At 53.0% G+C, this 15,540-nt stretch overlaps 1 protein-coding gene across 16 annotated transcripts in view; it reads left to right on the plus strand.

Moving 5' to 3' along the window:
* The window catches only part of PLEKHA6 (pleckstrin homology domain containing A6), a 135,484-nt gene that overhangs the window by 106,015 nt on the left and 13,929 nt on the right, over window positions 1-15,540 (plus strand). For 13 of the 16 annotated variants that reach the window (XM_075064876.1, XM_032785791.2, XM_075064879.1 and 10 more), the window contains 8 exons: window positions 2,036-2,116; window positions 4,725-4,793; window positions 6,248-6,328; window positions 7,038-7,187; window positions 8,635-8,730; window positions 10,942-11,053; window positions 11,790-11,929; window positions 13,106-13,255. In XM_075064876.1, the coding sequence (XP_074920977.1) occupies window positions 2,036-2,116; window positions 4,725-4,793; window positions 6,248-6,328; window positions 7,038-7,187; window positions 8,635-8,730; window positions 10,942-11,053; window positions 11,790-11,929; window positions 13,106-13,255 (879 nt within the window). The remainder of the gene's footprint in view (window positions 1-2,035; window positions 2,117-4,724; window positions 4,794-6,247; window positions 6,329-7,037; window positions 7,188-8,634; window positions 8,731-10,941; window positions 11,054-11,789; window positions 11,930-13,105; window positions 13,256-15,540) is intronic. The other 3 variants (XM_075064877.1, XM_075064881.1, XM_075064878.1) reach the window with 2 other exon arrangements.

The raw sequence follows: 15,540 nt of genomic DNA on the forward strand, positions 1-15,540 counted from the left end.
CTAGCTTGTGCAATCTTCCCACAATATGCACCTATGTGGTGGGTGAAACACTACACTTGGAAACAGGGGTCTGCCAAGCTTCTAGTTTGCGCGGACCTGCAATAATGAACCAGGTTATCCTCGCCCTAGGGAGATGGGGGGAAACCCAGCAAGATAAGAGATTTCAGTTTTAAATTTCCAAGGAGTTGTTATGAACAACTGTAAGAATGTCTTCTTGAAGAATCTGGGTGCATGTACTTTTGCTTCCTTTTATTCTATTCAGTGGGACCATCAAGATATCCCCTATCTAGGTGTTATCAGCATCATTCTGGGGGGAGTATTTATTTATTAATATGCTCAGACCAGCAGACAGGGATGGCTCCAGACACCAGCGCAGCAAGCGCATGCCTGGGATGGCAAGCCGTGGGGGGCGGCCTGCCACCAGTTTCTGTGAGGGCGACAGTCAGGCAGCCTTCGGTGGCATTTCTGCAGGAGGTCCACTGGTCCCATGGTTTCGGCCGCAATTCGGTGGTGGGTATGCTGAAGGCGCAGGACCGGCAGATCACCCACAGAAATGCCGCCGAATCCACCTGACCAACTGTGCTTGGGGTGGCAAAAACCATAGGACTGCCTCTGCCAGCAGAGGGCAGGTTAGAACCCATTTTTTAATATGTAGGTCTGGCATAAATGGTGTCTTTGTTTATCTTTTTATTTCACAATTAAGACTGGTGATGTTTAATTTCTTTAAAGGAATATGTAGGCTCCTGAGACTCTTGCTCCTCAGATAATAACACTCTTAAAGCTCCACAGGCGAATTTTAGGCCTGAAATTCCTTTCAGCTACTCCTAAATAGTTCCAGCGTTGGGACCTGACTCTCTTGGATTCAGTCGATGTGTGTCAGTGACTGAGTTGGTTTCCGTGTAACAGGATGGAAAGGCTCGTTTCTGCCTCGCACATCTCAACTTTCATTCAAGGCCTGTGGAGTATAGCAAACACTGCAACATAGAGCAAACTCCAGCTCCCAGGGCAGGGTGCTTCCTTCTGCAGCGCCACCCAACGTGCCATCTTGCCCCCAGGCAGACCATGGACAGTGAATGATGGAAAGGGGGAAGTTAGTGACATAGGTGTGGTGCAATACAGGCTTTCCTTCCCAAGAGACCCCAAAAGATTCCCCATCATTCATGTGTGTTATAATCCTGTGCAGCCTCTCCAGCACTGCAGTAATACCGGAGCAGTAGAGTAGGTGTTAATGAAACAAAGCAACCAATCCCGATCTTTGGAACTAGAGCCATGGGCTGATGTGAGGTCAGACATGGCTCCCAAGTCCCGATATAACTGTTCTCTGGGTGCATTCAGCTCAGCAGTGGAAAGAGAACTCTGGCTCCTTCCTTAGCTCAAGGTTCTTGGAGAGAGAGTCCCTGGGCTCCATTTCTGTTGAGGATCTTAGAGAGTCTGTCTTTTCAAGGTGTGAGGAATAGCTGCAGGCCATGAAGTCTTGTGGTCTGGGTTCACAGCATGGGGAAGGAAGTACGCCTGCAGACTCCTGTCTTTGTAGAGTAGATCCAGGAGGCAGGGGAATTTTAGTGACCTTGCGGGACACGTGCCCTTTGGTCTATCCCACAGGACGGTGGCTGTGCATAGCAGCAATGCGCCTTGATGCCAGGCTTGCCTCTCTGTGGACAGTAGGGTGCTCCTTCTAGACCAGTTCACTTCTGACCGGTGAAAGTTTTCTCCGTGTCTCCAGAGCTTTGGCTGGTGCCCAGGCGGGGAGCAGAGCTGGCTGTATAGAAAATGGGCAGCAATGGCCCAGGGGTGCCAACCCTGCAAGGGGCTGAGCACCTCCTGTGAGGTCGCATTTGCTCCTGGAGCCTGTCGGCTTCCAGCAAAATTGGTGGCGCTCAGCACCTTGCAGCACGAGGCCTGAAGAGCCCTGTCCAAAGCCTCCTTAGCCGATGCCGAAGATCACCCCGTAGTATGTCACGAACATTAATGCTGGAACCGAGGGAGAATCCGTGTCACTGCTGACATCTGAAATTTCCTTCTTTGTCTGTCGCAGATGAGTGAGAGCGAAACTTTGATCAGTATGGTGAACAGAATGGTGGAGAACTCCTCCCCTAGGGCCCAGCTGTACATGCAAGTAAGAAATCACAGCAGCTCTGTCATCGACAGTGCCATTCCAGCTGCTTTTGCATGGCAGACCCATAGTGCAGCCTCCTCCCACAAGCATAGTTCATTCGGGAACGCTCCACCCCCCATCTCAGCTCATTGCAATGCCTCACCCACCTGCGATGGCTCCATCACAAGCTTTGCTGGGACATCCATAAGCTATTCCAAAGCCTACTGTCTGAAGGGACATGGAAAGTCCTGAGTTCTAATCCCCCTGGCCCATCAGCTCCCTGGGGAGCCTTGGGAAAGTCACTTACCCTCTCTCTGCCTTGCAGATCCCATCTATAAAATGAAGATGATAAATACTTTACATGTCTATGAGGGTTAATTAGTTAAAGACTCCACCGCTGCTGGATATCAGGTTTAGACTTCGGGGCAGGCACTTTTTGTTCTCTTTGTACAGCACCTAGCACTGTGAGGTCCTGGGCTGTGACTGGGGCCCTGGTGCACAACCGTAACACAAATAACAACCACCCAGGGTCTTCATCTCCAAAGCACAGTCCTCTGTCCTTTGAGCTGGAGGAGCAACCCCATTAGCTGGGAGTGGAAATAGGCTTTTATCCTTTCTGAGCCACCAGAGGTGGGATATGACACACACAGCAAACATGTTACTTCTGCACAGTGCTTTGTGTACAGAAAGTGCATATAAGAACTAAGTATTATTATTGTTTCCTCCTGTAATTCCAAACAGTAAACGCACAACTGCCAGGGCCCATTCATAAAAGTCACATCAAGGAAAGCTTAGCATCACCCATTCATGTTTTCAAAGCCTCATTCATAGATCTGCCATCTGTGTTAACCGAACTCACTTTTGCTGAATATTTCCAATGTATATTTTCCAGATGTTTGCACAGAACACAGTGGGCTCTTGATGGACATAGCAGTGGTCAGGCAGGACCTTAGGCAGGGCACTGGTCAATGTATGTAGAGCTAGCTCTGCCCTGGGCCCCAGGGCTGCCCTGTTCAACGTAACCTCCTGGTTGTCTCGCTAGGTGGGCTGTTGGGCATTTTGTGCTGTATCGCACTGAGGAAGAGATAGCATTGGATGGAAAAGTGAAGAAGTTTGTACCCAATGTGCAAATGGAACCATGCCCCTGGGAAGGAGGGTGCTGGGAAGGAGGGTGCAGTCATGGAGGATTGAGTACAAGCCTGGGACTCGAAAGAAGTCCCTCCAACTCTCCTGTCCTGCTCTGAGACAGCAGGCTCCCTTGGGCCAAATCCTGCAGCATCCTGAGCTCAGCATCTCACAGGATCAGGACCTATTTGCAGCTGTGGATCTCTTAGACACTGAATTGAAGTCTCCTCGCATCCCGTGCACCACCCCGGGGAATCACCATTACTCTAGTTTTCCAAGGGAAGGAAAAGTTTTTTAGAGTAAATGTTTTCAGAAGTGCCCACTGACTTTGGTGCCCCATGTGAGAAACCTTAGGCCAGCTTTTCAGAGGTGCTGGGCACCCACCAATCAGATGAAGTCAGTGGGAACGGTGGGTGCTCAGCACCCTGTGCCAATCAGGCCCATAACGCTTCAAGTTGGCCTTCCAAAACATGAGGCACCCAAAACGAGTGGCTGTTTTTGAAAATGTTGTGCCTTTATCTCTCTGCCTTAACTTTCCCATCTGTAAAATGGTTGTAGTAAAAAGCTGGGGAGCTATAATAGGCTCTTCATTTGGGGTGCTTCTAACACCAGCATCTCACTGAAAGTAAGCCCTCAGTGGGGAGTGTCAGTACAGGTGTCCCCCAGTGGCTGCCTAGCTGTTTCTTTTGGTGTTGGCTGCTCCTCCGGTGTCAATCACCTTGTCTCAGCCTCCCATGAAAGAGGCACTCCGAGACCTTATTCAGCAATTTCTTCTTCCCCACCCCTCTTGTAAGCTACATGCTGAGACTTTATCTCCTTTTAAGCACACACGCACCCCAGCACCTTCCTACATTAAAAAGGCAGGCAAGGCCTGGCCTTGAGGAGCCCCCCGTCATCTAGAACAGCTTTGTTTTGAGAAACTGAGGCACATTGTGACAGCAGCTTCATGCCCGGCGGCCCCCATAAAGACACCACACCGATTTGCACACCCAGCTCCTCTGGCTGTGAATGGAAACGGGGTAACTGCACAGGCAGGTGGCTAATTACCGTTGTTCACAAGGCTGCGGCTAACCTGTTTATAAATCCAGGCCCCCAATGTGGTTAAATCATGGAAAGCCTTTGCTGAAGGGGCTAGGAAAGGAGCGTTTGCTTGGCAGTTCTCTTGGTTTGTATATGGAGGTGTGGTGCTTTCTTGGCTTCTCCAGGACTAACTGGACACTCAACAGGCATTTCTAAGCCACCATCAGAGCCCAGCTGGACTGGGCTGACTCTGAGGAATTGGGTGATCCTTCTAATCACTGATGGCCAATGCTCTGCATGTGCACACCCTTCACCTCTTATTATTACCCCCCCAGATGTTGTGGGGAAAGAGGACTAGGTTAGTAGGGAATGGCTGGGCTTTTCTCAGCAAGGGCTCCAGCAGCCACCTTGGCTCTCCCAAGAGGCTTGTTGTGATGTGCTCCCAGCAGGAGGGAGCAGCAGTGACTGGTTCCTGTTATTGCAGGTGTCTCCCTTCCCAGAGGCCTACAGAGAGACTCTGCACGCCTACAAGATAAGCGAGCAAGACACTGATGTAAGAGCCACTCTCTCTGCTTGCTTGTCCGCTCCCCCCTCCTGCTGTCACCCACCCATCCTCTGCCCCTCAGCGGCTACGCCTTCTCCTGCCCCTTTCTGCAATGTTATTTATCATTGGACGAACATCCTCTCTCATAGCAGAACTAGAAGGACGCGGGCATCATCAGTATCGTTCGCTGTTGTTCACTCGTGGCTCACTCGTCCTCTCTAGTTCTCAGCTTCTTTTCCACCGCATCCCTCCCTCCTGCTGTGCGTGTAATTGTGTGTGCATCCTGTCTGCTCGGCTTGTGTGTTACCTGCCTGGGTATTTGCGTAGTAAATGTTCCCTGAACGTGCCCTGGAAGATTGCAGCTTGCTTCAGGTCCCCACTGTGCAGATCCCGAAGGGATTTCCCCTGTGCCCTGCCCACTTGTGACACAATGATATGGTAAATAGACAGTGGCCCCTCTAGTTGCTAGAGGGGCTTTGCCCCATATTTGTGACCTGATGAGTGACCCTGGAAATGAAACTCGGTACCTAGGAAACTCTTGAATTCTCATTTTCTGGGCTGCCAAATGTGACTGACCCATCTGCTTCTGAGCTGGGGAAAAGAGGAAGGGGCCCCTGAATGGAGGCTAGAAATGAGATACTGTATGGTCTCTGGGCTATAAGCTAGCGTCATAGAAGATGTATCTGGTGCGAAACTGCTGTCAGGAGGACTGGAGGGTCAAATCCTCATCCCAGTCAAATCACTGGGAGCCACTGACCTGAGTGGGATCAGGGTTTGGATCTGTGCCATGCCTTGGTGAAGATACAGACTCGCTGATCTACCATAATGAGCCTTCTCCAACCTTATCTGTGTACCACGGTGTGATGGCAGAACAGACCCTATCGCCCCTCTCCTGACAATTATCCACAGCTGGCTTAGCCTCAGGGCTCTGAGGTCCATGGTAAAAGCCAAGGAAGGGCCTCCACGCTGAAGGGCTCCAGGGGAATGGGGCTGGGAAGAGGTGCAATCCCCATCCGTGTATGGCTCGGCACCCCCATTGTGGTGGACTCCCCTCAGTCGGGCTGCAGAGGTACTTCTGCCAAAACTACGACGGGTGGTACATTGGCCAATCAATAATCAGATGTGCAGAGATCATACAGCACCCTGGGGCCTGGGGAGAAGTGTGGTGTGGGGGAGCCCCAGTCTTCCAGCCTGCCCTGAACAGCCTTAGTTTCCAGCTGATCAAATGCCATTAAAATACCCAGCCCTCTCCATTGTTTGCCCAAAGGCTTTAGTGCTCTCGAGACAGGAATGGGGAAGCTTAGCACACACAAGGCAGTATTGCAGCCCAGAGCCTGGAAGTGGTTGTTACTGGCCAGGCCAGCTTTGTACCTGATCTGATGTCCCTTTACACCTTGGAGCCCAGTGCCCCTTGCTCTTCATGTTCTCCCCCCTACCCCTTTTCTTTCCTTGCCCGAGGACAGAAGCTGCTGGGAAAACTGTGTGAGCAAAACAAGGTGGTGAGGGAGCAGGACAGGCTGGTGCAGCAGCTCCGAGCAGAGAAGGTGAGTGGCTGATGGAGGGGAATGGAGCAGGCTGGTTCCTTCCACCCTGGAGACACCCGAGGCTGGGGCTAGCCGTGCCGTCTGTTGGTGAACATTGCACTTCCCCAGGAGCAGGGCTGTAGCTGCTTCCGAGGAATCCCTACGCCATCCCCCATGGTGGGTGGATGAAGCACTCACAGGCCTCCCACCAGGATGGGTACTTTTGCCTGGGTGCTCACACAGCACTAGCGGCTTTCAATTCATACCTGGCCCCCATCACGGTAGTGACGGAGTGCCTCATATGGTAATTACGGTCCCCTCCTGATACTGCCTGGCAAGAGGGCAAGTGTTCTGCCCACATTGCAGATAGGGAACGGAGGTGCAGAGAGGCCAAGTGACTTGCCTGAGGTCACAGGGAGACTGTGGCAGGGCTGGGAAATGAACCCAGACCACCTGAGTCCCAGGCCAGTGCCTTAACCCTGCGATGACCAACCTCTCTGCTTACAGGCTTAGGCATTTCTGGCTGCCTGCAGCCCCATCCCCAGGTCAGCCTGATCCACTTACCCACTGGCGTTTCCCCAGGATAGGAGCATGGTTACTCGCAGACCATTCTGCTGCAAAAATGGCCCTTTCAGATGCCAGCCTCCGGGCTTGCCAAGCCTGAGCACTTTGCGCGTACGAGGGGAGGGAGGTGATGAGAGTTTAATGACCATCTTATCCCTACCATTAGGAGAGTCTTGAGAGTGCCCTGATGGGGACCCACCAGGAGCTGGAGATGTTCGGGAGCCAGCTAGCCTACCCTGAGAAGCTGCTGCACAAGAAGGAATCCCTCCAGAACCAGCTGATCAACATCCGGGTGGAGTTGTCCCAGGCCAGCACGGTAACAGACGCTCCTCTAGCCGTTGGTCCATGAGACTGCTGGGGGCCCCTCCTCCTCTTGGGGGTGTCATGGGGACCCAGACTGGCCCAGTGCTTCAGTTTTCCCTGTGCCCTGCCCACAAGTGAACCAATGACATGGTAATGGCCAATGGTCCTCAAGTCACTACAGAGGCCTTGCACTATACCAGTGGGTTGGATGGGGCACCACACGCTTGGGCACTTCCTCACTGTGGGGAGGATAAGATGCGGGAAGAGGCCCATGTTTCCTGGGCCGCAAAGTGCCATGCAGATTTAACTCATGCAGTGCCATGCACCCCCACTATGCTGCTTCTGAGGGGAGCAGCTGCCCGGCATAGATCCTGGCGTCTGCATGCTGCCAGTGTGGTAGGGCAGCAAGCACGGACCTTGCTCAGCGGCAGCATGAGCTGAGTGGATGGAGCCTGGTTCTGCCAGGAACTGCCTGGGCAGCCTGGCTATTACTTTCCATGAGGCTAGGGCTGTGAGTGCCTGGGAGACCTGGCACTGAAGGGGGAATGTCTCTGCCACCTCAGCCGAGTGGGGATAAATCTCTTCTCCTCTTTCCTCTCCTTTATCTGTGCATTAAAAAAAAAAAAGAGGGGGAGGGGTGCAAATCCCATCATCCCACTGTCAACTGAGACTTCTTGTACAGGGACAAAAAATATTAACCCCTGCAGCGCCGAGCTGGGGTGCATGCCAGGGAGCAATATTTTGGGTTCCCACTTGCAGTTTGCATTCCTTGCTTTTCTGCACTCCTGGTTTGCCTTCCGATCTCTGATCCCTAATGGTGCAATACAGTCATCACCAGCTTCTCTTTGCTTCCAGCACAGGCCCTGCCAGCTCCAAAGGAACTCTGGATTAGGGATAGCTACAGTTCCCTGGCTACCCAGGGGCTCATTCAGCGCAGACGACACCTGTCACTACATCCTGCCTAATCCACTGCTGCCACCATCTCTTCACGGATCCCCTCCCGCATTGTCTGCTGTTCCCTGTGAACAAAGCCCCCTACCATTTTCTGTTGCCTTCCCCTAATATGCCCCTTGGCTCACGTTCCATTCACAGCCAGGTCTGGTGTTTCCAACAAGCAGCAAAGACAAGGGATGCCTTTCCCTAGGTGGAAATGTACGAAGAGTACACTTGTCCCTGGAGGATTGAGTTGAGCATCCACTAGGAGAGGGTATGAGCTATGGCCTTGCTGACTGTATCCTAGCTCCATGCTCAGTCCTGTGCTGTGACACACATGCCAGGGCCTACCCGCTGCCCAAGCTCCTCTTTCTCCAAGGTGGGGATCCCCCTCTTAACAGCCCATTCTGGCTCTGGCAGGCTGGTGAGGGCTGGGTGCCGGCATCAGGCTGAGTATTCCCTGTGCCCCCTATGGACACAGACAGACAAGTTGATTTCCTGATAGAAATGTTTGCAAATCCCTACAGGCCTTGGCCAACAGCACCATAGAGTATGAGAACTTGGAAGGCGAGGTGTCAGCCCTGCACGATGACCTATGGGAACAGCTGAACTTGGACATCCAGGTGAGAGAATGGGACTGTGCCCTTTCAGGCCAGTGCTAGTGAATCCAAGCAGCCTGGGATCAGGTGAGGCGCATGGAAATGGAGATCTCAGCCATTCTGGGCAGCTAGACCATTCTCTTATGTAAAACTAGTGTAAATAAGAGTAAATTCTAGCCCTAAGAGCCCATCACTTGGAGTTTTCTGGTTTCTGTGGGTTTAAGTCATAACTTCAGGACCTGCTTTTCAGAAACCTTCATGTGCAAAAAGAAGCGCATGTTTTTTTGTGCATCTGATTTGTGTGCACAATTATCACGACTATGCAGGCAGCCACATAAATTGTGCAGAAATTGGCCAGTTAAGTGCACAAGTGGTGGTGCAATTACTGGGTTTACATGTACAAGCTCAGTAACTGCCTGTGCAAATTAGGAACGCAAATGCACATGGAGTTTATGCACAGTCATTTGCACACCTGGTTCTGAAAATACAGAGTCAAATTCTCAGTAACCAAGGGTGTAAATCCAGAGTAATTCCACTGAATTCAATACTCATTACTCCATATTTACACTATGTAACATTGAGCAGAATTTGACCCCTAGGTCTTAAAATAACTTGGGATTGACTAATGATATGGGGCTAGATATTCAACCGGGTCTACCCAAAGCAGGGTCAAAGTACACCCCATCCAAAACTATCTTTCTAAAGCCAGCCCAGTAACCAACCTTCCTTCTAGGATGATGTCTAAACCCTGCTCCTTTAAAAACTAAGCTCAGTTGGTATATAACCCTAGGTCAGCCTCTTCAAGCTTGGCCTTTGCCTCTGTATTAAGCAAGTTCTGCCTCTTTGGGTAATTACTCACTCTTCCATTCCAATAATGTATTTACTTGGGGGTCTGTCTGCTTCAGAGATGGAGTCAAGGTAAACTAGGCATCAGCGTCCCTCACTGTAAGGTAGAGGTGGCTGTGCAATAACACTTAAACAGAGTGCCATACAAATATTACCCAGTCCGTCTTCTCGGCTGCCCCAGCAGGTAAGCAGTGTTCTCTCCGGTTGGCCGAGGGGGAAGGCAAAATACAGCGAAAATGTGACTTGCTTAAAACTGCTGAGCCAGTTAGTGGCAGAGCTGGGATTAGAGCACAGGAGTTCTGAGTGCCCCGGGACTCACACCACTAGGTGGCACTTCCCATCTGCTGTTCCGTAACGAAACTCTCATTAATACGCTGCTCTTGGGGAAAGACCCATGGCTACCACGAGGGGATGAATTCACAGAATAATTGTCACCTGCTGCTATAGAAATGCCCTGGCAGCAACATGAAGGAATCTTTGCAAGATAAACATTGAGGTGGACTTTGGTGGGGATTGAGGTGCCTAGCCCTCACTGATTTCAGTAGGAGTTAGGTGCCTAAATATCTTTGTGGATTCCACTCTAGCTGTTCATTTTCTGAGAAGGTGACTGATTCTGATGCAGGGTTCTAGATCAGGCCCCCTATGTCTGTGACACCAGACTGGGGGAGCGGGGGGGAGAGGAGGACGGTAGTCCTGGCCTGCCTTGCCAGTGCCTTGGTGAACAAGCCTATTGTGTATTCCAGCCATGCTGGGGCCAGCTTCCCCTGCAAAGCCCTTCATTATTCAGTTCTTGCTCGTGCCACCTTTCAGTGACTTCTGGGGCCACATCCCTGCGAGTCCCGCTCCTTGCTTAGATGCCCCTCTCAGTGATGGTGCTGGGAGCTCCTTCTGAGTGACCCCAGAGTGAAGGCCCCACAGTTTGGCGCTATGGTATTAGTGGGCAGAAGGCGGCACTGGATATTTTTACTATAGAGCGATGAGGACAGGGACACGGGGTCAGTCAGGCCTGGCCTCCATCCAACACTTAAATTACCTAGCTACTTTGCTCGGGGGTGTAAAAAATTCACACCCCTGAAAGAGGTCGTCAAGCCACCTAAGCCCTAGTGTAGACACCTCTAGGTGGGCGGACAAATTCTCCCTGCTACCACTTCTCAGAGGGGTAGATTAACTACAACGACAGGAAAACTTCTTCCATCGCTGTAGCAAGCCCCCATGCTACGGCGACACAGCTGCAGCACCATAGCCAGGCCGCCTTTGTGGCTGTCACATAGACCTCACCGCAGAGGGCAGGTTGTCTGGGCCGTGCCACACCTCTGTGGCTCGGGGTGGCTGGCTGCCAAGTGCGGCACCTGCCAGCTGCTCTGACTCACCGCACCTTGGCCCTTCCAGAATGAAATGCTCAATCGGCAAATCCAGAAGGAGATCTGGCGCATCCAGGACGTGATGGAGGGGCTGAGGAAGAACAACCCCTCCCGGGGCACGGACACTGCCAAACACAGAGGTGAGTGCTGACTCCTCCCTACCCAGCATGGGTCTGCCACTCCCTCCCTCTCCCTGGCCTCAGAGCTTGAGGCCACTGGCTGCCTGGTTGTTTCAATGCACCTATCGTCCTCCCCACTGACACAGTCGCGCTGCTTTGTGTTGGCTCAGAACATCACATGCACCCGGCACTCGGCGGCATTCCAAGCCTGCTCCTGGCTCTGCTGCTGTATCGCTGTCCTGTGGCTGCAGCTGCAGCAGGCAGGAGTACTAAGGCTAGCCTAGCTAATGGAGAATCTCAGAAAGCAAGGGGTCTGTGATTTTTTGAAGCAAAAGGATGTGGATTGCAGCCCAGTACCGCATTAAATGCAGACCCGTTGGCGGCCATGGTATCTGGCAGGCTCCCTATGACAGGTACCTCTAGTTTCTGTAGTTCACACACACCTGGCCTCTCTAGACATCCCTGCTGGTTCTCTGGATGTCCCTCTGCTGCTTCTCCCTGAAGGTGTCTGCTGCATGTGCCACTGTCTGGCTCCGGCTTGCTCTGGATAAGTCCAGGAGAGAGAGGAGACCCTGTATAGACACCTGCACCAGCAATAACCATCCTGGGCACATTAGCCTGTGGCCTGGCATCGAATGCAGCTCAGAAGCCCCAGGCTCTGGTTCATTGGCACCTTCCCTGCTGTGCCAGCCCCCCTTGCTCAGTGGGAATGAGCTGCACACTCACTTCCTTTCTCTCCTCTCTTGTTTCTCTGCAGTGGCCGCTGGCCCCTCGGGAACCTACAGCTCCAACAGCCCTGCTAGCCCCTTGAGCTCAGCCAGCCTCACCAGCCCACTGAGCCCTTTCTCTCTGGTGTCAGGCTCACAGGGGTCACCCACCAAGCAAGGGACGAGCGAGGTGAGTGGAGTCGCTGTTGCATTGGGCTAGAATATGTAGCCCTGGGCAGGAAGTGTCTATGGCTTTTCTCCTCTTGAGATTCTCTTTGCACCAGCAGGTGGCACTATCGACTTTCTCATCCGATGGCGCGGGAGAACGGCGTGAACCATGGGTTCTAACTAGAGCTGGAATCAGGCTGCACAAGTCAGGGCCAAAGTGGAGGTGGATTTGGACCTGGGGCTTTGGTTTGGCCCATTGGGAAGATTGGGGGAGAGTGGGACGTGCACATTTTGGATGCAGACTTGGGTCCGGATGCCCTGAAGTCCTGGGGCATGGAGAACCAGGGTTTTAGTTCAACCAATTGTAAAACTGGGGCCATTTGCAAACTTTGGACTGGGACCTGGGTTCCTGCTTTGAACACCGAAGGGGACGGATGCTTAGACCTGGGCACTGGGCTTGGGCCCAGCTCTAGTGAACCCTAGAGCTGCATAAAACCCATCGGTTTCCATTACTTGGGTTTTCCCAGACATTCCTGTTGTTCTCTGCTCTCCTAGTTTGGGCTTGAGTCTGGCTTTCATCAGAGCCCATCAGACAAAGCCACAACAGTGGCAAGATACCCCGATGTTGGGCACGTTGAACGTTTCCTAGGTAGAGAGGGAGAAACTCAGACCGAAGCCAGAGAGTTATGCTCCTCTCTTTGGTTCAGCTAGTTTTGTGGGGCTTCTTATTTGCTGCTGTCTGCCCAGTTGGTACCAAAGATTCACTGTGATGCGGGACCAAAGGGCAAGCGCCCAGCCTCAGAAAATGGGAAGAATGGCCAGGGCTGGGTGAGTGGACCTGCTGTGTCCTTTCTCTGGGGACTCACTCACCGCAGCAGGTAGGGTTTCACTGCCTGGCTCCCATTGGCGCAAACACATGACGGCCAGGTAAGTGGTCCCAATGTTGAGAGCTGTGACACAGCAGGGGCTGCTGGATGGGTGGGTCTGGGCCCTAGGCTGTTGGGGCAAGTAGGAATTCCTGGGTCCCAGAGCGAGTGCTCAGCCTGGAGGGGTGGGACCAGCAGTACTGTCTGGGCTCCAGCTCCCCTCACCCTGGGCTTCGTGCCTCTGTCTGTCTCTTGCTAACTGTCTTTTTCCTTCCCGTTCTCTCAGTTTCTCTGCTGTTGCACCTAACACTCTGGCTTCCTCTCTGCCCCAGGAACCAGGCCCGCCTCGACCTCCCCTGCCCAAATCGTATGTCCCTCTGGAGTCTCCTCCGACTGTTCCTCCACTCCCTAACGAGAGCCGCTTCTGGCCATACCCTAACTCCCCTTCCTGGCAGCAAAGTGGCGAGGCGAAGAAGGGACAGGTATCCAAGCACCTCCAGAGCGGACCTCGGCATCTAGCGGCACGCAGTATCCCCATCTCCCATGGGGATAGCTGGGAGGGGGCAAAGCAGAGCTGACTCTCTCCCTACAGCTGTAAACATGGGGAGATATGGGGAGCAAGCTGCCCCCAAGGAACAGACAGGGAGGGGCTTAGCTCTGTGACTGCCCTCAGCCAAGCTGGAGAAGCATGTCATACCCTGGGCATCCAGACCCCCAGCACGGGCAGGGGCTTTCAGTGCTTGAGCCCTTTCTCCAGCCAGGCCCTGTCAAATGGGAAATACTTTAGATTCATGTGGGCATTTGAAGGTGGGCACTGTAACTCGAATCCCTCCCCCTTTGGGAAATTTAGTGAGCTCTGCCCCCTTAATGGCTTATTGGCTGGCAGCATTGTCTAATGAATAGGGCACTGGCCTGGACCCAGGTTCTGTTCCCAGCTGTGCCACTGACCTCACTCTGTGCCACAGTTTCCCCATCTGTCCAATGGGGGTAATGATGCCCTCCTTTGAGATCAGCGTATAGTGCCGCTCGCTTTGCAAGAGCAGAGTATTTTTATTGTCCATGGAAATCAATGGTCCATAAAACTTTTCCCAGAGTATGCACTCAAGCCCGTTTCTGGTAAGGCTGTTAAGCTAAACTGCTGATGGATCCGTTTGAACTGGGGTGACTGATGCTCAAAGACAAATACTCTGAAACCCCCTTACAGCCAGTCTCGTCTCAGTGTGGAGAAGGGGATACCGAGCCGCCACTAGGATGCTGTGAAAGCCAGGATGCAGGGATGCAACCATTATGAGCCCACCCCACAGGGGGATAGAGGGAGAAGTCCAGGGCCTCTTGCTGGCCTCACTGTTACTCTTGCTTGGGCCAATGTAACACCATTCATGTGAGTAGCCAGTTTATTTCTGACTGACACCAGCAGAAGAGGAGACTCAAGTGTGCAGTGTCACACGCTGAGCAGCCTGGTTCCTGTTTGCTTTTCTCTTCCAGTCTCCCGCTGGCTTTCTTTACTCCAGCCTGGGTAATTGCACTTCCTTTTGTTAGCTGCAAACAAGCAGCATGCTGTAACGAACTAACGGTACAGGGCCTGATTCTGCTCTCACACCAGCATAACTGCACTGAGGTTGGGTGCATTACTCCCGATCTACACCCACATGTAAAATTTGAAATACTTGCACAAAAAAAGCACAAGCATGTATATAGCCAAAGTGATCTCTCACCTGCGAAAGGCATGCTAGTGTGTGTGGAAGGGTACTTGGGCATGCAAAATAATGGACGTGCACAGAGGCGGCTCCAGGCACCAGCGCACCAAGAGCATGCCTGGGGCGGGAAGCCATGGGGGGCGGCCTGCTGCTCGATGTGAGGGTGGCAGTTAGGGAGCCTTCGGTGGCATGCCTGCAGGAGGTCCGCTGATCCTGCAGCTTCAGTGGTACTTCGGCAGTGGGTACGCCAAAGCCGCAGGACCTGCGGACCTCCCACAGGCATGCTGCCGAATTTGTGTTACCAGCGGACCTCCAGCAGGTGCAGCTTGGGCAGGGGCGGCTCTAGGCATTTTGCCACCCCAAGCACGGCAGGCAGGCTGCCTTCAGCGGCTTGTCTGCAGAAGGTCCACTGGTCCCACGGCTTCAGTGGACCTCCCGCAGGCGTGCGGACCCTCCACAGGCACTCCTGCGGGAGGTCCGCCGAAGCCGCGGGACCAGTGGACCCTCTGCATGCAAGCCGCCAAAGGCAGCCTGCCTGCCGCCGTCACGGCGACCGGCAGAGCGCCCCCCGCAGCTTGCCGCCCCAAGCACACGCTTGGCGTGCTTGGGCCTGGAGCCACCCCTGAGCTTGGAGCGACAAAATATGTAGAGCCACCCCTGCACGTGCACCATCAAGTAACAGCATGAATCAGCTAGTGAATTGTGAGTGCAGATAGGTGCATGTGCATACAAAGGTTGCATATGTAAATGCAAACGGGCAGGGAGATGACTTTTTGTGCATGCAGACTTTGCCCTCATGCATCTGGGTAGCTGCGCATATAAAATAGGAAACTATGCATGCAAACAGCTATCCGAGCTTGCAGGCAGTTGTCTAAAACGTGCAAACAGTTCCCTGGTTGCAAGTGCAATTCCTTTTTTGGGAAGGGTGCAGTTTACTCAAGGCAAAGTTACTTGAGAATTTGCCTTGCGATCAGGGCCGGCGCAACCCATTAGGCAACCTAGGCGGTCACCTAGGGCACTGACATTTGGGAGGCGGCGGCCGAACACCCGGCCACCATGGTCATCGGCAG

Source organism: Chelonoidis abingdonii, chromosome 4 (genome assembly GCF_003597395.2).
Source record: "Chelonoidis abingdonii isolate Lonesome George chromosome 4, CheloAbing_2.0, whole genome shotgun sequence".
Taxonomy (NCBI): domain Eukaryota; kingdom Metazoa; phylum Chordata; order Testudines; family Testudinidae; genus Chelonoidis; species Chelonoidis abingdonii.